The sequence below is a fragment of the Phalacrocorax carbo genome, chromosome 30 (assembly GCF_963921805.1).
Source record: "Phalacrocorax carbo chromosome 30, bPhaCar2.1, whole genome shotgun sequence".
In the NCBI taxonomy this organism is placed as follows: domain Eukaryota; kingdom Metazoa; phylum Chordata; class Aves; order Suliformes; family Phalacrocoracidae; genus Phalacrocorax; species Phalacrocorax carbo.
The window spans coordinates 821,352-840,266 of record NC_087542.1 but is presented as its reverse complement, the minus strand read 5'-3'; the positions used below and the strand labels follow the sequence as shown (position 1 = coordinate 840,266).

The following is an 18,915-nucleotide window of genomic DNA, read 5'->3' as shown; positions in this document are numbered from 1 at the left end:
GCTGGGGGTCGATCGCCGCTTAATGGCCAACTCTTGCGTCGCTCAGAGCGCTTCAACCAATCCTCGTTGGCGGCGTCTGCGTCGGCCAATGGTGGTTCAGCAATGAGGGGAAGGCGGAGCTCCGGCACTACCGGGGCGGAAGCGGCGGCCATGGCGGCGGCGGAGGAGGCGCCGCTCACCGGCGTAGCCTGGGCCGCCTCGCCCGAGGCAGCCCCCGCCGGCTGGACCCCGGTAGGGGCGGGACGGAGTGGCGAGGGGGTTCGGCTGCCCGGTTCCACTGCGGCCTGACCTTCCCGCTTCCCGCAGATCACCGTTACCGTGGAGGGCGCGGCGGCCAACCTGGGCAAAGGCTTCGGGCACAAGGGCGGCGGGTACCTGTGCGTGAGCACCGGCGGAGCCCAGGTGCGGGGCGAGGGGGAATGCGGCGGGGCCGGGGGTGCCAGCCCCGGGGTGGGGGGTTGCTGCCCCGCCCCGGTACCGAGGTCCCGTCCCGGTACAGGTGGCTCCCGGGGCCGTGGTGACCGACGTGCAGGTGTTGAGTGACCGGAGCCCGCAACCCACCGGCTACACCCGCGCCCCCGAGTTCCCGGAGTCCCGTAAGTGCCCCCAAGCCGGGGGAGGGGAAGGCGGTGGAGGGGCCGGCCCCCGGTCACCCCCCGGTCCCGTCACCCGCTTCCCCCATCCGCAGGGATCGCTTTCTCCCGGAAAAAACGGGTGTACGTGAAGCTGTTGCCACCGGACACCGCCGAGACGGCCGTCTTCGACATCAAGCTGAGCTCCAAGAGCAAAGCCCTCCCACACTACATGAAAATAGGGTAGGGGGGTCCTGTCCCCCCTCCCCCACCCTGCAGCCCCTCAATCCAGCCCTACAAAAAAACCTCTTATATTTAATTTTTTTTTTCCTAGGGAAATGGGTAATTTTGCCATCTGGTGTAAAAAAGGGCCAGTTTCGAAACGCAGCCCCAAGGCGCAGCCGATCAGCACAGGCCTGCAGCAGCTCTCGCTCCAGGCCTCTGACTCACACCCAAAGTACATCCACCTTCCTAGTTTTTTATTCCCTTCCCCCGTCTCACCTGAACCAGTCTGGGAATAAATCCTGCGGCTGCTGGTGCCACCTCGTGGTTCCCGTTCTTCGAGAGACCCCGAGGTGAGACCGTTACTTAATTCTCTTGTGCTCCAGGGCACCCGCGGCTCGGTGCGGCGTCAAGGGCGATTCTCAGCACGAATCTCTCTACGACACCTCCAATATCTACGGCCTCTCAGGTGAACGGTTCCCTCCTCTGGAGTCAAGCGGGGAAGCTGCGTAAAGCAGCCGTAGTTGAGTGCTTTAAAACCAAAGCTGGGCGGGTAGTTGGTTCGGACCCAAGTCCTTCCGCACCAGTGTTCCCTTCAAAGGCTGGAATCGAGCTACACTTTGAGAGGGAGGTTTTGTTAAGGACTTCTCCCTTCCTGAAAGTTATTCCTTGCTTGAATTAAGCCAGCACAGACACCTCGCTCAGCCTCGTCTCTGGGTGCTAAGGTGGCCCCTTCCACTCACCCGCGTTACGCGGCAATTAATTGTGTGGTTCCTGGGCCGTTCCTAAAGTGCCTCTCCCTTCTCTTCCCAGCTATGGAGGGAGTGCCTTTCACACTACACCCCAAATTCGAAAGCAAGCTCAGTTCTGGCAGTAACGTGAGTCTTCCCTTAAGCTGCTGCTTTCAGCCCTACCTCCCAACTAACCAAAATTAACACTTGATGCCTCTGGGGGTTTTGGTTTTAGGCTCTCCTTGTGGACCTGAATGTTAAATCACTTGCTGATATCGAGAAGGAGGTAAGTGGCTGCTCTTGTCCCGCACCTCTCTTTTTTGTTCTGAATTTCTCAAATAGCGAGGTCTTGTCCTGACCCGTTGGGTTTCATTTTTTCATTTTTCAGTACAATTACGCTTTTGTAGTCGAAAGGACGGCCGCTGCCAGGCTCCCACCCAGCGTTTGTTAGCGCCCGGAGTCTACCTCGAGGCTATAAACCACAGCCAAACATCCAGCTGGGCTGAGCTCCTCTCAGATCAAATTTCAGGGTACCTGAAGAAATGCAAATCGATACCTGATTACAGGAATTGCTTAATAAATGCGTTTCTCTTCTCACCTGCCAAAGCATTTCTGTAATGATTCTGACAGACAGGGTCTCAGGGCTGGCACGTCCGGCAGCGCAGAGAAGTTCTCGGCAGCGTTTGTTCTCCTGCGCTTTTCAACGCTACGGCTCTTTATTCTGACCGTGACCTCCTGCGAGGGCGTTTCTAGTGTTTCTGTAGCGTAAGAGCTCCTACCCCTCGGCCTCGCCTTCGCTTTGTTCCCCGTTTTGACTCCTGCGCTCGGTCTCGTTGGCTATTGAAAACATCACAAAGCTTTCGGCCCCACAAAGGAACTTCCAAAACACGGTTCAAAATACATCGATTCTCATTTTAGTTACCAAATTCTGTAAACGTTTCCTTAAACGTTAGGGCAGTACAAAACTCCCGCGAGTTGGTGGTGCGTCCTGGAAACATTAAAAAGTCAGGTCTTGTTTCACAGAGGTGATTTCCGCATGATTTGGAAGAATCCCTTCCCCACGCCTGTTTCTGAACGGGATCAGAGTTATTGTCAAAAGAATTACAGATGATTCTCGCGACGGTGAAACAGGGCCCTGGGGGCTGTCCCGCGCGTAGCGCTGCTGGGGGCGAGGACCTCGGAATCCCTTTCAGGAAGGCACTTTAAGTTTTGCGCTCCCCAGCAGAAACTGAAGAATTCGGTCCACTAACAAGGCGAGGAAGAAGTCAGCCAGCAACACTTCCGTGATGACGATCTTGAACTAGGAAAACAAACGCAAGCCGTTAGTCCCTCTCCTCCCTCTCATCGGTTACTCCGGCCCCGCAGAACGGAGCCTCTGCCCCGCGAGGCGCTATCGCTCTCTGCGGCAACTGCTGAGCTACGCCTTGAACTTCTTCCCTTCGCAGCGTCACTAAGTTGTAAAAACTTCAGGGTGTGCTGTAAAAAATTTGGAGAATCACAGACTGGTTTGGGCGGGAAGGGACCTTTACTGGTCTCCAGTCCAACCCCCTGCAGTGAGCAGGGACATCTTCACCCAGATCACGCCCCTCACAGCCCCATCCAACCTGCCCTTGCGTGTTCCCAGGGATGGGGCTTCGATCACCTCTCGGGGCAACCCCTTCCAGCGCTTCACCACCCTCAGCGTAAACAGTTTCCCCTTTAGAGCCAGTCTAAATCCACCCTCCTTTAGTTTAAAACCATTCCCCCTTGTCCTGCCACGTTGGGCCTTGCTAAAGAGGTCGCCCCCACCCTTCCTACAGCCCCCCTTTAAGCAGAGGCTGCAATAAGGTCTCCCCGCAGCCTCTTCTCCAGCTGAACAATCCCAACTCTCCCAGCCTGGCCTCACAGCAGAGGGGCTCCAGCCCTCGGAGCATTTCTGTGTCCTCCCCTGTCCCCGCTCCAAGAGCTCCATGTCCTTCTTGTGTTGTCCTGCTTCAGCACAACCATATCCTCTCACTCAGAACTACTTAGGTGGTCAGTGCTCCCGTGAGCTATCAACGTAAAAACCTTAGGATTCCTCCAGAGCTGCTGAAGGCAGGTTCAGCCCCGTCCTCCCGCTGGAAACCGTGGGTAAAACTCGGTAGGGACAGAGAACCGCTGCCTGCTCACCTCCGTAGGGATCTCCACCAAGCCAAACTGTTCATTGAATTCTGGCGACGAGCCCGTGAGGAGGCCCGCGATGGCGAGTCCCGAAAGGACGATGCTCCACAGTAAAGGCTTGTTCTCCCGTAAACTCTCCATAAAAGGATGGCCCTGAAACACAGCGGGGAGAAACCGTGAGCAGAGGCTGGACTCGTCCGGACTAGGGGATGCAGAGCAATTCCCGACACAGTTTGGGAAGCTCGGCTCCAACTTGGTGCAAAAAGAGGGAGGTTTTCCCTGCAGAGCACTGACAAAAATGTAGTTTACGATCAGAGAAGAACGCTGTTTTGTGCTATTGCACCTTAATTACAAAGTCCCTTCTCTGGTGCTGCTGCAGACGTGACTTAAACGTGGCTTGCCTTGTAGTTGATAGCAAACGTGGCCATCTGCATCGCCATGGACATGATGTAGACAGTGCTGTTCACAAGGCTGGGCTCAAACTCCTTGTACAGATCCACAAACTCCTCCTGTCTGAAAAGGAACAAAGCTGGAGATCAGCAGACCGGACGTAGAATCACCAGTTTATTTAAACCACCCTTTATTTGAACTACGTGGGAGTTTTGTTGGGCAACCGCAATTTGTTCCCATATTTTGGTGGTTCCCGTTAGCCGCAGCCCCATGTCCGACACGCGTGCTTGCACGGGCGAGAGCCGAGCTGCAGCTGCTGCCAGCATAGGTGATCATCGCGTTTTTTCACAAAATAAAAATCAAGTAGAAAAAACCCCCCCATTTTCCTTTTTAACTTTCCAGTAATTCTCCTTACTGGCGTTATTTCTATTTCCCTTTCCCCTCCCAGCATGGGGACAGTACACCATCAGAACCACAACGTACCACAGACCATACTCCCACCAGTTCCATCGCCTCCCCGCCGCGCTGGGCTGCCACCAATGCACAACAAAAATGCTTTTTCTGGGCACATCTAACACATTAAACTCCCAACGCTCGGTGCGCTCAGGAAAGCATTCGGTGAGGGAGGCCTCTCTCCATCCTCCTGCTTAGCAGCAGTCGGAGAAAACATTCCAGCGTTGGAGGAAGAGCCACTTACTTGGAATCGCTGCGCGCCTGGGCGCTGCGGTACAGGTACACGAGGCTGAGGAAATGCACGAGGAACTGCAGCAGCACTGTCAGGACCGTGTAGAGGTTAAAGATGTTTGGCAGCGGGCGCTCCTTGGAAAGCGTCTTCAAAGGCTGGCAGAGAAAAGCAAGCAGGGTTGACTTGTTTTGACCATCTCTGGGCAGTTTTCCAGCAAAATCCAACTAACTTTTGTGTTTCTCGGGAAACTCCGGCAAGAATTCCACTTCTCGCGGACGTGAGACCTACAGCTTAGCTGCTGCAAGTACCAGCCTCGATTGAACCCGTCCCACCTCTTCCACCTGCTCTTCCCGTAAGCTGCACAAAGCTGCCTGCAATCACACGACGCTCCATAAGCAAGCGCTGGCCTCGGGAGCTTCCCACATCCAAGGGAACCGAAAAACCCACCCCCTCCAGCACTGCAGACTTAACTTATTAAAATAAATGGGGGTTTTAGAGAAAGGCTCTCCTTCAATAATCCTGGTATGACTGACACCGACCAGCCACCGTCCTCACGCACTTCCCTCCCCTTACCTTTGACCTGGAGATGAAAAGGAAGCAGCCGGCCAACAGCAGACCCTGCAGGGTTGCCTGAAAATCACTGAACTTCACCCCTTCCAAGTAGAGGACGCTCTGGCTGTAAGCAAGGATCAGGGCGTTGAGGGCAAGGATCTTGAACATTTGGAGTGTTGTCACTAGCGTGCAACGACCTTGCTTGATCACGTGGCAGACTAAGGAGCAAGAGGAAGCAGCGTTTGGAAACAAAACAGGTTCTGGGGCTTTGTCCCTCAATCCTCTCCTTTCCAAAGCAGTACAGGGGGAAACCAACCCCTCACTGCGTGTGGCCCCAGCCAAGAAACCACCACAGGGTTGGCTCCACACAAAAAGCTGGCAAGGCCGTGGGTTTGGGGGCATTTCTCCCCACCCGCACCCTCTGTCTTGGCTTCTTTTACATCTAGACTTATTCGCCTCAGGGAACCCAGACACAGGGAGATCACAGACTGGTTTGGGTGGGAAGGGACCTTTATTGGTCTCCAGTCCAACCCCCTGCAGTGAGCAGGGACATCTTCACCCAGATCAGGTCCCTCACAGCCCCGTCCAACCTGGCCTTGGGTGTTCCCAGGGATGGGGCATCGATCACCTCTCGGGGCAACCCCTTCCAGCACTTCACCACCCCCAGCGTAAACAATTTCCTCCTTAGATCCAGCCTAAATCCACCCTCCTTTAGTTTAAAACCATTCCCCCTTGTCCTTGGCCTTGCTAAAGAGGTCGCCCCCATCTTTCCGGACACATGCCAGCTGTTCAGCTCCCACTATGCACTTACTGCACTGAATAGAGGAGAGCTTGGAGGTAAAGGGGGCTGCGATGCTGGCATCCCCCAGCTTCACAACTGGTACACGCTCCTCTTCCAAATCCTTCAGAACCTGACTGATCCGCTCCTGCGGGCAAATAAGATACAAACGCACACCTCATTATCACAGCCTGGATCAAAGACGATCTTGCGCTATCCTCTCCCACGCCCCTGCTCCAAGGTGAGGCTGAGAGGCTGGAAAAGCTGCACCTTCTCTGCCCAAACCCATTCTGCTATTTCAGGATAAGAAGAGGAAAAGCTGGTCTTTCAGAATCACAGAATCGTTAAGGCTGGAAAAGACCTCAAGGACCATCAAGTCCAGCCCCAGCCCAACCCCCCCCCTCCCCAAACCACGTCCCCAAGGGCCACGTCTGCGCGGTGTCTGACCCCCCCAGGGACGGCGACTCCCCCACCTCTCGGGGCAGCCTGTGCCACTCCCTGACCGCTCTGGCAGGGGAGACATTTCCCCTCACACCCAACCTAAACCTGCCCTGACGCAGCTCGAGGCCGGTTCCTCTCGTCCCATTGCTCGTTCCTTGGGGGCAGAGACCGACCCCCCCTCACTCCAGCCCCTCTCAGGGGGCTGCAGAGAGCGAGAAGGGCTCCCCTCAGCCCCCTCCTCTCCAGGCTAAACCCCCCCAGCTCCCTCAGCCGCTCCCCAGCACACTTGTGCTCCAGACCCTGCCCCAGCCCCGCTGCCCTTCTCTGGACACGCTCCAGCCCCTCAAGGCCCTTCTTGTCCCGAGGGGCCCAAACCTGAGCCCAGCATTCGAGGTGGGGCCTCACCAGTGCCTCACACCTCCCAGCATACTCTGCTCTTTCCAGTTCTCATGAATTAGCAGTAAACCATGGGAGGAACAAAGAGCAAGGGTAAGTTAACATTTTAAACACCGAGTCACCGACCCTCTGGATGGCCAACTGTTCCTCTCTTTGGGACATGACTCTGTGCTTGGCACCACGGGAGGTGGGCTTCACAGTTCCACTCCCCATCGACGGCAAAGCAGGCCTCCCATCACTGGGTCCATCTCGAGTTCTCTTCTTCCGTTCCGGCAGTCTCTCGGGAGCATTGGCCAGCAGCGCCACTCCTGTAAGAGTTGTAAAACATTAGCTGCAGGGGAAAAGGGCTGTCACCCCTTTGATGGCAAGGCAGAGCATTTGCACTAAGCAGGAATCCCAACTGCTATTTACACCTGGCGTCAGGCAGGCAGGCAAGTTACACAGGGACTTCAGGCATGTCACACTTGCTGAGGTAAAGCTTAGGGAAAAAAATAGTTAGGAAGACTCTTTCTTCCAGGAAAACATGTTTGCAGCCAGTTCCTGCTGCCTGCTCGTGTGCACAGAGCAGATATTCCACCATCACAAAGATCCTTTCTCCTCTACGTTGGGTTTATGCCACCAAATGATGTTGGTTAGATCAATTCCAGCCCTCAAAAGACCAGAGAAACGAGCACTGGTTTCGTGTTTAGGAAGGCTAGCCCGACTCAGACAGGGCCGCACGTGGGTCCCGCACGCGGACTCACCCACGTCTGCGTGTTTCAGGGCTCCAACATCGTTGGTCCCATCCCCACACATCAGCGTGACGTAGCCCAGGCTCTTCAAAGTGGTGATCACAAACTCCTGCAAAAAGAAACGGGGTGAGGATTGGCACCCTGCACGTTCCGATACGCTGCAGCTCGGGCTGGGTTACACGCCTTGGCCAAGCGCTTCTGTCCTGCAGGAACTCGCTGGCCTCACGCCCAGACTCCAAAAGCTTCACCTTCAGGCTGTTTTAGGAATGCAGAGCCAGAACGAGCTCCGCGGGCTTAGCGCTCTTTGGGATAACAGCGTGGCACATCCTGAGCTCTGGTTCTTGCTTCCTTCTGGTCTAAATACTGGGAGAGGTTACGCTGCTTTGTTGATAATAGCTTTAGCATCAATCGTGCTAGCATCTGTGTGGCTCCCAGGCACCATATGAGCCCAGCTGGGGACTCTGCTAAAACCGGGTTTTACCAGCAGCTGAAATCTCTCACCTTCTGCTTTGGCACCACTCTGGCAAACACCTGGATGTGCGGTATGAGTTTCAGCAGCTGCTGCCTGTTCACAGACTGTAGGTGCGAGAGACCCTCCCCAGTTACACAGAGGTCGTGTTGCTGCGTCAGCTCTAGCAAGGAGGCTGGCAAGATTGGGAGCACGACAGCACCGTCGATGGACTGCCACTGCCAGCTGGAGTCTGGAAAGAGAAGCACGAGCTTGACACCAGTGTGCTCTGTGAGGTGCCTGGCTGTGAAAAATTATCCCAGCCACGCGAGAGACGCTGACCCCAGCGTTTGCAGCCCCTCAGCACTACGGACACGAGGCCCTCCACTTCTCAGGACGGTGACATGCCCACCTCCCATCTAGGTAGGGTCTTTATGTGGACCCTCCTTCCCTGCAGTCAGTGACCCGGCTCTCAGCTTCCCTGGATGGCCTCTGAACCTGCACCTGAACCTTCAAGCCGCCATTATTTCTGCTATTTTGGTGCTCAGATAGCTCAGTTTAGGAGCTGGCAGAGGAACGTACATGGTTTGGACAGTACTCCAAGCCAGGGAAGAGTGGGGCAAAGGACACGGGGTTATCTGGGATTCCGGAAAGCGAGCGAGTTATTTCCTTTATCGGAGTTATTTCCTTTAGCAGCAGTGCTAATAGCATGTGGCTAACTTCGATATGATGCCCCAGTAGGGCTTTGGCTGTTTCCTTTAAAACACGGAGCCATTTCCTGCACGGGCTCGGCTACCTTTGCGCACAGGAGGCTGCAGAATGAGGGTGTGCTCCCGCTGGAGGAAGTGCAGCTCCCGGGCCACATGGCAGGCAGTGAGAGGATTGTCTCCTGTTATCATCACTACCTGAGGGGAAAGCGAGAGGGGTCAAAAAATCAATTCTGGGTAAACAAGCAGCACTTCATAGTGAGTTTTCTTTACGCTGGAAGGACTTCTGCCCAGCTCGGATGCTGGTGACACCCCCAGTGAGATGTAGCTCTGTGCAGCGCCCTGCATGAAGGCTCTCGGGGCCAGGGCAAATCCCACCACAAAAATAACCCGACACCCACAACATCTCCCTGCCTTTGCCACGGGGAAGTCTTTGCCCTTGCTCCACAGGGGCTTCTGGTACTGAAATTCCACATCCCAACCACCACAGCTACCAGGATAGGAAGCTGCTGACGCTTACATGGTGCGATGCATTCTGGATCTCCCTGATGACGGATTTGGAGTCAGCTTTGAGAGGACAGGAAACCACAATGAATCCAACAAATCTAAGATCACACTCCAAAGCTTCGCGCTTCATGTCTCTCACCTGCCGAAGCAAGCCAGCAAACAGTGTTACCCGCTGCTCTGTAGCAGCAGTCTTGTTTTCGAATGGGTCAAAGCATCACTAGAAACACAACTGGTGCCCTGAGACGCGCAGAGCGACCCCGGACAGTGCCCAGCTGCTCGAGAAGGAAGGCTTTTTTAGAACAAAGCTCCACAGAGACAGCCCTGATAACAATTACACATGCCCATCCCTGTATAAAACCAAGTTCACAGCTAAGACCAGTGCTAAGCCTCTTCCGTTGCTACAAGGAAAGAGCTGACCCTGCTTTACGAACAGGGAAATGGAAGTGTCGGTCAATGATGCGCTGGAATTCAAAGCTGGGAGCACGACGCAAGGGCTGTGAACCTCCCAGAAGGCCCAGATCATAAAAACCACACGGTTACAGCAGCTCTGGGCAACCACATCCCAGAAGAGTCCCGCCCCACCTCTGCTTCCTTTAACAGGTGCTCAATTTCAAGGCTTAGACAGACAGATATACCTGCTGGTGAGTGAGGTGCCCCAGTTCTTTGTAGCCAAGGGCCAGCACTCTCGCCCCCTCACGTGAGATTTCCGTGTGGACAGCGTGATAGTTGCTGGGGCACTGAGACAACTAGAGAAGGTGGGGGGAAAAGCATCATATTAATACAGTTTCAGACAATTCAGCAGCCTGTTTCAGCATTTCACATTAAATATGAAGACAGGGGAAAGAGGCATCTTTGGGAGGGTCCCCTCACTGTCAAGAGCAGAGGTGGAGGTCCCCCAGATTTAGCCCTCTGCTGTCAGCAAAAGCAAGAGGGCCAGGAATGTATAGGGTGAGATATTCAGACCTCACTGGGATTAGCCTGAAACTCCCCAGTGGAGTTTGTTTTCAGGCACGGGTTCACTGTGCTCTTGCAGGATGAAATCCCTACGTCACTCAGGTTCCAGACTCGGCAGGGACAAGCAGAGGTGTAAGGGGAGGAGGCCCTTCCTCTCCTGGAGAGATGCGCTCACCATTTTGTGCAGCGTCTCTGGGGCCCCTTTCACAGCTGCAATGTAACAGAGATCAGTCGAGCCGATCTTCTCGTACGACGCCAAGACAGACATTCTTTTCAGGGCACTGGCAAAATGAAAGCGCTGGTGAATTTTCAGTCCCTGAGTTTTAATACTTCTGGGGAAAACTTTCTCATCTGGAAACAAACAGACCAGGAAATCCTGAAAGGTTTCTCGGTATCAAAAGCAACATCCCTCCCTTCGGGTCCCAAAGGAACCCACAGGTCACCGAGATCATATGAATTTCCTCTCCTTAGATACAAGCGTGCAGAACTGGAAATTCTGGTGCCAAGGATTAAGGGCTAGAACTGATCAGAACACCTACGAGCATTAGTACGAACAGCTCCACAGCAGGTTCAAGGTGCATTTATGGCAGATATTATCATCACAGGTAAGAACCCAGAAGCACAAACCACAACAGCATGGGTTTCAGTGGGATACGTACACAGTGTTTCTGGAAGATTTCTACCTGCCCGTGCAAAAGCAAGCAGGGCAGAGAGCCTCCAGAGAGACGGCCCGCAGACCATGCCAAAACCCACAGTGTCTTGTTTATACTGCTGCCATCTGCACTAATCACGCCCTGATTTTACTGAGTCGGCACAATCAGAACTAAAGGACACCAACCTGAGCGTGCCAGTGACAGACTGCAGTATCTGCAGTCCCGAGAATGAACTTCTGCGATTTGTCGTCCCTCAGACACGCACTGCAAGGATTTCTGATGCCTCAAACCAGTTCCTGGGATCGTACCAGCTGGGATTCACTCCTTGCAGAAAGCCGGCATGAGGCATGGGAAATCTCCGGGGACTAAGTAATTTCATGCTCAGAACTGACAAAAACAGTGTTAGCGTCGTCACCCCCCCCAAAAAAAAACCCACAACCCACAGCGTATTTAAACAGGGCTCAGGTATCAGCCAGTGAGGAGCTGGAAGGAGGTTTTACCTTTGGTCAGGGTCCAGTCCACAGCCATCAGCATTGCCTTCTCTAACGGGTCTCCCACCAGCGTCCCATCATCCAGCTGTACAAGCGAGTGGCAAGTAGCAATCGCTCGGTGGGTTTCTATAGGGATGTCAGATACCGGCATCACTTCCTTCCCATCCCTGCAGCATGAAAAAAAAGATGCCCATGTTAAGAGATGCCATTCACATACCTCAGACAAACTCTGGAATTTTTCCCAGCCAAAAATTCCTACTCTAATACAGTAAACAGTGGAGCTTCTCAGGGTGAGATCAAAGCCATAGGAAATCTGGTGCCGTCTCAACTGCAAACGGTGCCAAAGCCCACCATTTTTGCCAGGCCTCCAGAGCAAACCTGATTCAAGCAGAACTCTCGAACCAGAGGCCTGAACTAACACAGTTAAGTAGAATCAAAGGACTCAGGGATGTCTCTCTGCTGCGGCATCGAGCCTTCAAGCACAGCTTATTATGGCAGCGGAACGAGAAGGCAGGATGCTACTGCACAGAGGAGCAGCGAAGACCTCAGTCATGTAAAAACCTTATGCAAGAAGTCCAAGACAAGTAAATTCACAAGCCCCGAGCCCGTACTCGTTGCCAGAGACCAACGACCCGCTCTCCTTCCAGCTCAATCCACTTCTTTCACCCTCTGTGTCCCTGATTATCTTCTCTTCCCCACTGGAATGTGATTTCACTTGGGCCAGAGGAGTTCCCACAGCGCCCAGAGCGCAGCAGATCGTATAACGAAAATCAGCCAGGACCTACCTGAGCCCAGCTACTCCCCTCACTACGAGGTGATCGCTGGTTAACGTGCCAGTTTTGTCAAAACAGCAAACTTGAACTTTGCCTGCAAAGGGGATGCGGAAGGGCTCCGTACAGTACACATCTAGAAGAGAAGAGAAGAAATTCTGTGAGAGATCAGCTACAACAAAGCCAGGAGCGGATGCTCTGCAGCTTTTATCACAAGACAGGAGCTATCAACGCTGTTCTCAGCTAGAGTTAACGAACACTTAACTCCCCGTTCTGAATTTTTGTGGCATTTGAAACCAGAATAGACACCAAGCTGTAGCAGTGATGTAGAAGCCATTGACCGCCCTGTTCCATACAGACGAACCTGCTCAATGCAGGACTGCTGAGCAAGCAGGCTTTCATATGAATGTATTCCCTCCTACACTTGATTTAGGCCCCACTTCAAAGCACACACCTCTTACGTTCTTCAGAGTTTAAACCCCCTCATATACCCCAGCTCCAGACCCCACACTGTCACTGTGTAGAAACTGAGGCCGCTGTAGTAATTTCACACCAACAGCGAGGAATTTCCTCACAGCTCCACAAGAGGACACGAAAGCAGCCCTACTTTTGTTTCTGTGTTTAGGCTTGGTACTTACAGAGCTTGGCCAAGGCAATGAGGGAGGTGTTGACAGCCAGCGAGAGCTCAATGGGAAGTTCGGGTGGAACGACCGAAGTCAGTATTAAAGTACACTCCAGGAAGAGCTTGTAACGGTTCCTGCTGGGATCCTTGGTGCCTAGGGAACGAGACAGGAGACCTGTATATCTCCTCATCCTCAGGCTGTGTGCCCCACAGAACTAAGATGAGTACCACAAAGAAGCTCACCTACCTAGGAAGGGCTGTGGGAGGGCAAGAAAAGCATCCAGAATGCAGTGTGGGCCCCTACACTGAAACACTGGCGCAGCCCAACCCAGCTATTGTAACTCTCAGAAATTACGTCAACTGTCCTTCCCACAAGCTTTGGTACAAGTCCTGTGTAGAGACCTGGAAGAGGCAAGAAGAAATCTCACCTTCAATCCAGACGTATGCTGCAGCAGCAATGGCAAAGACCAGCAGGAACAGGATGAAAATGAAGGTCTCTAAGTTATTGGCTGTCACTCTCTTCACCCCAAAGAGGATTGTACGTAGCAATTTCCCCTGAGAAGAACAGCCTTCAGTGCAAGAAGCTATCTCTGCCGCACGCAGTAGTTTGTTAAAAATATGAAACCCAATTTTAAAATTACACTGTGGTGTTTTGGTGCCAGAGCCTGAAAATTATTCCAACTTCTGTGGTCCTTTTAATAGGCAGCAGCCTGGAGTCACCCATAATTAATCTGTTAAAAAACCCCAAGCTCGTTGCCAAGTCACTCAAGCTGATGATTGCTTTGAAGCAGTCTTCAATTTTCAATCGAAAAAGCTCACGTTCACATCTCTAGTCTCTACGAACACACTCAGCTGCCTTCTTCCAACAATTATTGTGACAGAAACAGGGATAACCAAGAGCTGAAGTACGTGCCTAGTGCGGTCAGTCACAAAAGGAACCCTGAATCCTGACCCTCACGCTTCTGCACCAAACATCAGATCACTTTTGTGACACACAGAGAGCAACCTTATTTATTCCTCTTCCAAACAAACAACCGATTTTAACGCCCTGATCTGTATTTTCCCGCTGCTGTACTTCACAAGCATTTCCTTGCAGCGAAGCGCTGAACAACACAACCAACTTCATCGACAAGACAGAGGTGAGAAGGCACGTTCACGTCTTACCTGAGAGGTGTTGAAGCCGGTCCTCAGGGCGTATGCCACACACCCGTTATCGACAGCTGGAACAGGAGCAGGAAGGAAGACGGGAAGCTTAGTGTAAATCTTTTATTTACGGACAGAACACACTTGAAGCTACACCCTCCTCTCACTTAGAAGGGGACGTCATCAACTTTAATAGAGTATCACAGCAGTCTAATAATCACAGCAAACCATTAGGGACAGGGCCAAGGAGACCGACCCAATGACGCCCTCTGAAATCATCACATCACTATGGTCAGAAAAGAGCTCTTGAGTCATCAAATCCAGCCCCAGCCCAACCCCCCCCGCCCCAAACCACGTCCCCAAGGGCCACATCTGCGCGGTGTCTGACCCCCCCAGGGACGGCGACTCCCCCACCTCTCGGGGCAGCCTGTGCCACTCCCTGACCGCTCTGGCAGGGGAGACATTTTCCCTCACACCCAACCTAAACCTGCCCTGACGCAGCTCGAGGCTGTTTCCTCTTGTCCCATCCTTTGTTCCCTGGGGGAATCATCTCTTTAAAGAGATTCTTCTCAAGAAGTTGATTCAAGGCCATTTAAAATAAACCTCTGGGTATATGACATGCCTTCTCAGAGAGAACTTGTGCAGGTACATACGTTTCAGTCCTGTGCTGGCTTTCTGGGGCGGGATGTGCTGCACCACCTTTGTTCCCCCAAATATGATGTGTAGGCGGGAATCTGTCTGCATGTCCAAGACGTGCTCTGGACTGAGATCCTCCACGGGCTCCTGTAGGGCAACATTCAGGTCTCAGATTCACAAGAGGTGAAGTACAAGCGTTCCTCTCTGTTCTTATCCCACAAGACGTTCTCAGCCTTGCTTCAGCTGAAGGCGGCCTGAACTGAATCCAGAGCTTAACACGCCATTCAGCTCCCGATCGGTCTCGGTTTAGAGCCTGGCATCTGTGGGAATTCTGGGTTTGGGGGACTACCTCACCCTTGGCGTGCTGAATTCGGCAAGGGAGGCTCTGCAAGAACTACTTTATCATTTTTAAGTCACCCACTGGCACAAAAAGAAGGAAGAGTCAGGGTTTTGAAGTGCTTTACACTTGTTCCTCCTCCCACCTCTACCCGGCCAAAGGAATCCAGACTGGGGAATGCGTAGGAGGGCGATGCCATGCCCACACGATGCAGTTCATCCCCCAAAGGCTGGAGACATTGCCAGACAAAACAGACATTTCTGTTTCTCATTTACCAGAGCCCATCAATCACTGATAGGGAGCCAATAACAAACAGACCAGGTTGCCTGGGCCAGCATTCACAGAGAGAGGCTAATTTGTACTCGCAAATGCTGCAGTGGCTTGAATTTCTCCTTTTCCAGGTTGCAACAAAGGGACGGCACAGAGGACATTTCACACGGACCTTCATCTGTGGCACAGACTCCCCCGTCAGCATCGCTTCGTCTACGATACACCTTCCACGCAGCAGCAGCACGTCACACGGCACTAGATTTTCATGAGGCGATCGGCCTGCAATTAATACATTAAAACCGAGAAGAAGCTCAAAGACAGAAGCGACTGTTTGGCCGTTTGTCTGGCAGGGCCCAGCTCTCCTTCAGTTTAGCCGAGATACAGGAGATTCCTAAAGCTTCAAACCTCCCGTGGGCTGCCAAGTCTGCTGCAGCATGTACCCACTCAGCACTGCTGAGAACCGAAAGGGTTTGAAGGTTGTCAGGTCGCTGTTGAGACCAGGAAAGTTTAAAATCAAGTTGCTTAGTTCTCACTGCCGTTCAGGCTTCAGAGACTGGGATCACACCCCGGGGTAATACAAGCTTAAAAGGGAGAGCAGGGTTGAGAGAGAGATCCACCCCTCCCCTTTCCGTTCTAGGAAGATTTGTCAGGAGGAAGAGAGCTCTGAGAACTCCTCATCGTCACAATCCTAAGATGAAGAATCTGAGGCTGATTTATCAGGCATTTACCTTTCTTTAAGACAACTAGAAGGTCCAAGAGACCCAAGGAATTAACTCTTGGACCCTTCAGCTGTGACACCTATGAGTCAAAGTCCTCAAAAGCACCCGACCAAGACCATTAGATGTTTATGCCTGGTTCAGTTTAACGCACAACTTAAGGCACAGGAAAGGATCTGATTTTAAACAGGCTTTTGATTACAACTATCGCACAAATCATTACCAATGGAAACGATATCCCCTGGAATAATCTCGTCACTGGAGATAGGGCGCCACTTGCGGTTTCTGTAAACCTGTAGGGAGAAAAGGCGCGTTCAGAAGCCCTGCACACACCTGAAAAGGACCAGAGGAAAAGGACCGGAGAAAGCAAAGCAGCTAAAAGACACCTACGTCATAAGTTTCAGGCACCAGCCTCTCTGCTTCTGCTTACCTGGATCATGTATGGCTTGTTGCCCATTTTTCGAATCTCTGACATGTTCCTCATTTGCTGCTGGACCAGAGAAGCTTCAAACGCAACCAACATGGAGAGGGTGAAAACACTGTAATACCAGTATTCATCCAGGCACCACAAGCCCACGCAGAACACCTGTGGGGAGAACGTGACATGCAGAGGTTCTGACCTCCCTCAGAAAACAAAAGTCTTCCGTTTCTAGGAAAATTTTGTTTTTAGCTAACTTGGTACGCATTTAATTGTAGGAAGCCTGAAAACCAGAAAATCACAGTAACTCATTAGGGAGAAATGGGGTCACTCCCAGAAGTAAAATCAATCTCACGGGGCAAGGACAGAACCCACTCCTGATTTTAGAAAGCTGCCAGCTGATTTATGGCCCTCGAGCCAAGATTGTAAAGAATCCTCTCATTTTTTAGCAGGGAGAAGTATTTACAGCTCTTTCTGTTTCTTTATTTTACCTGAAAGACGAAGAACGGAGCCGTAGCTCTTTCTTTAAAGAGTTCCAAGAACTCCGGCACCACCATCTCAGCCCTGGGAAAGAATTGAATCCTTGTTAGCCTAAACGTTCCAGATTCTCAGCAAAAGCTCAACCCAAAAGCCACCTGCAGCCTCTCGTACTCCAGAATGTCCACAGTCTCTCTGTTTTCAATTACTTTGCTTCAATTAGTTTGTTATATGCAATTAATTTCCAATTATAACCCACCCTGGATAAAACCACTTGGTCTGATACCGTTATCTGCCCTTACAGGAATTTGAAGCAAGTGCCAGGAATAATTGATATTTAAAGAACAGGACTAGAACTGTGGTTAGACACCGTTGCTCCTGACTCACTGGGATACTTTGGCAAGGAGAGATCTGCGCCTGCAAAACTTACTTGTTGGTACCGTATTTCTTCTCGGCTGCTCGGATATCTTTGTCCTCCTGATAGCCTCGGGCATTCTGGTAGTAACAAAGGGGATGTTCCACAGGGAAAGCTACGGGAAGGAACTGTTTCTTGCCGTCTATCTCATATGAGTATTTGATTTTCTGAAATTCAAAGGACAGAGCCTCCTGCCCATCCTCACCCTGCAGAGAGGGGGGGAAAGAAAAACCCAACCAATTAAACGCACACCAAAGGCTTCACAAACTGTCTGGCCTGAAGAAAGAAACCTCAACCCCTTGCAACTTTAGTTATTGTACGATTCTGCTCGTGCTACACGCACCAGGAAACACTGTGCAATCTCTAACATCCCTGCTTTTCACCCACTGCAGCTGATTTTCCCCTTTACTTAAGGTAAAAGCTAACAAGCTGCAGGCTGGCGGCGCGATGTAGCAGTTCCCTGGCACATGACAAACGTCAGTTCTGCTCCCGACAGCCGCCTCCTTACCTGGTCTCTGTGGAGCGGCACTAGCTCTGCCGATCCGTTATTGGGGGTTGGCACAACTTTAGCCAACGTGGCTTTCTTGGGACACGGTTCCTGAAACGCAAACAAGACACGCTTCGTAAAAGCGATCGCAGATGCTTAATTTCAACGAGCCGGGAGGAATCCTCGCCGGATCGCATTAAGATACGCAGAGAAAAGAGCTCTCTACAGTCAGGTGCTTCTGTGGAGCCGTTGTTAGAATCAATGACATTCCGATTATCACAATCCATCCCCCAAATTGCACCCTCCAAAACAATTATATTCAGTACTTCACATGCAGTTAAGACATATATAGCTGCCACTAAGACACAGTTACAACAGCGACTGCAAAAATGGCAACTGGCTGGTCCATCATCAAAAGATGGAACGATTGACACTAGTGAGGGCAGTCAGCCCCTGCCCTGAACACGCAGCTCGTCCCAGGCGGCCTGTGTGCAGACACGCTGCTGGACTCCCCAACGCCACTTTGGGGCTGGGACCTGCTGAACCCCTCCTTCCCCACAGCCACCTTGCAGCCACACCGCCCCAGCCCAGCTACAGGGAGAAACACTTCGGTACAAAGCATCTCCTCACGCCCATCACCCCCCCTCCCTTATCGCGGTTTCGTGCAAAGCTTCCCTGCGGGGCTGACGCGGCTCTGCCACGTCGTAGGATACACCCCCGCGCCCTCAGTCGCCCCCGCACGACAGGATAGATCGCGGGGAGCGGCAGGAGCCTCTCCGCGCTCCTCGGCGGCAGCCCCGGCGGATTCCCCAGCGCGGCCGGCGCCGCAGCACCGGGACTCACCCGGACGCAGGTGAGGGCGCAGTGAGCGTGCACAGACCACAGCCCCGAGAGCGCCGTCAGCAGATGGACGACCCCGATGGCGGCGAGGGCCAGCAGCGCGGCTTCGGGGGGCGCAGGCCCCGGTCCCGATCCCTCCTCCTTCTCTGCCGCCGCCGCCTGCCCCCATGCCGCCCACACTCGCGGTCCCCACAACCACAACCAGGCCGGGTAGAGCCCCGCCACGAAAGGCAACACGGTGCCGTGGAGGAGCCGCGGCCGCCGACGGTAAAGCGTCACCGACGAGACCAGCTCGTCCACGGGACGCGGAACCGGACCGGCCTCCGCCATCTTCTGAGAGACCGCAGTACCCCACTTCCGCTTCCGGTAGGGGACGCCCAGCGCCTG

General features: G+C 53.0%; 2 protein-coding genes across 2 annotated transcripts; one reads left to right on the top strand and one right to left on the bottom strand.

The window, feature by feature from the left end:
- Window positions 1-102: 102 nt before the first annotated feature.
- MVB12A (multivesicular body subunit 12A) lies at window positions 103-2,122 on the top strand. Its single transcript, XM_064437095.1, has 9 exons — window positions 103-231; window positions 307-402; window positions 500-596; window positions 689-815; window positions 907-1,029; window positions 1,181-1,263; window positions 1,608-1,672; window positions 1,761-1,811; window positions 1,914-2,122. The coding sequence occupies exons 1-9, from the start codon at window positions 103-105 to the stop codon at window positions 1,974-1,976; spliced, it is 834 nt and encodes a 277-aa protein (XP_064293165.1). The 3' UTR covers window positions 1,977-2,122.
- A 294-nt stretch (window positions 2,123-2,416) lies between these two features.
- On the bottom strand, window positions 2,417-18,893 carry ATP13A1 (ATPase 13A1). Its single transcript, XM_064475625.1, has 26 exons — window positions 18,532-18,893; window positions 17,710-17,799; window positions 17,217-17,407; window positions 16,801-16,873; window positions 16,322-16,477; window positions 16,115-16,184; window positions 15,348-15,454; window positions 14,586-14,715; window positions 13,954-14,009; window positions 13,218-13,344; window positions 12,806-12,943; window positions 12,183-12,303; window positions 11,407-11,564; window positions 10,429-10,604; window positions 9,935-10,045; window positions 9,313-9,438; window positions 8,882-8,990; window positions 8,139-8,338; window positions 7,650-7,746; window positions 7,033-7,214; window positions 6,103-6,217; window positions 5,313-5,509; window positions 4,752-4,894; window positions 4,066-4,177; window positions 3,674-3,817; window positions 2,417-2,825 (listed from the first exon to the last, which is right to left on the bottom strand). Exons 1-26 carry the CDS (start codon window positions 18,856-18,858, stop codon window positions 2,715-2,717), a joined length of 3,567 nt encoding a protein of 1,188 aa, XP_064331695.1. The 5' UTR covers window positions 18,859-18,893; the 3' UTR covers window positions 2,417-2,714.
- Window positions 18,894-18,915: the final 22 nt, after the last annotated feature.

Excerpts from the sequence above, each read along its gene's own strand:
- ATP13A1 (XM_064475625.1), bottom strand. The coding sequence starts at position 18,858 with ATGGCGGAGGCCGGTCCGGTTCCGCGTCCCGTGGACGAGCTGGTCTCG. Across the intron at positions 13,345-13,953 it reads CCGGCTTCAACACCTCTCAG|GGGAAATTGCTACGTACAAT; the intron begins GTAAGACGTGAA and ends TGTTCTTCTCAG. Across the intron at positions 4,178-4,751 it reads CAGGCGCGCAGCGATTCCAA|ACAGGAGGAGTTTGTGGATC; the intron begins GTAAGTGGCTCT and ends GTTCCTTTTCAG.
- MVB12A (XM_064437095.1), top strand. The coding sequence starts at position 103 with ATGAGGGGAAGGCGGAGCTCCGGCACTACCGGGGCGGAAGCGGCGGCC. Across the intron at positions 403-499 it reads TGAGCACCGGCGGAGCCCAG|GTGGCTCCCGGGGCCGTGGT; the intron begins GTGCGGGGCGAG and ends GTCCCGGTACAG. Across the intron at positions 816-906 it reads CCACACTACATGAAAATAGG|GGAAATGGGTAATTTTGCCA; the intron begins GTAGGGGGGTCC and ends TTTTTTTCCTAG.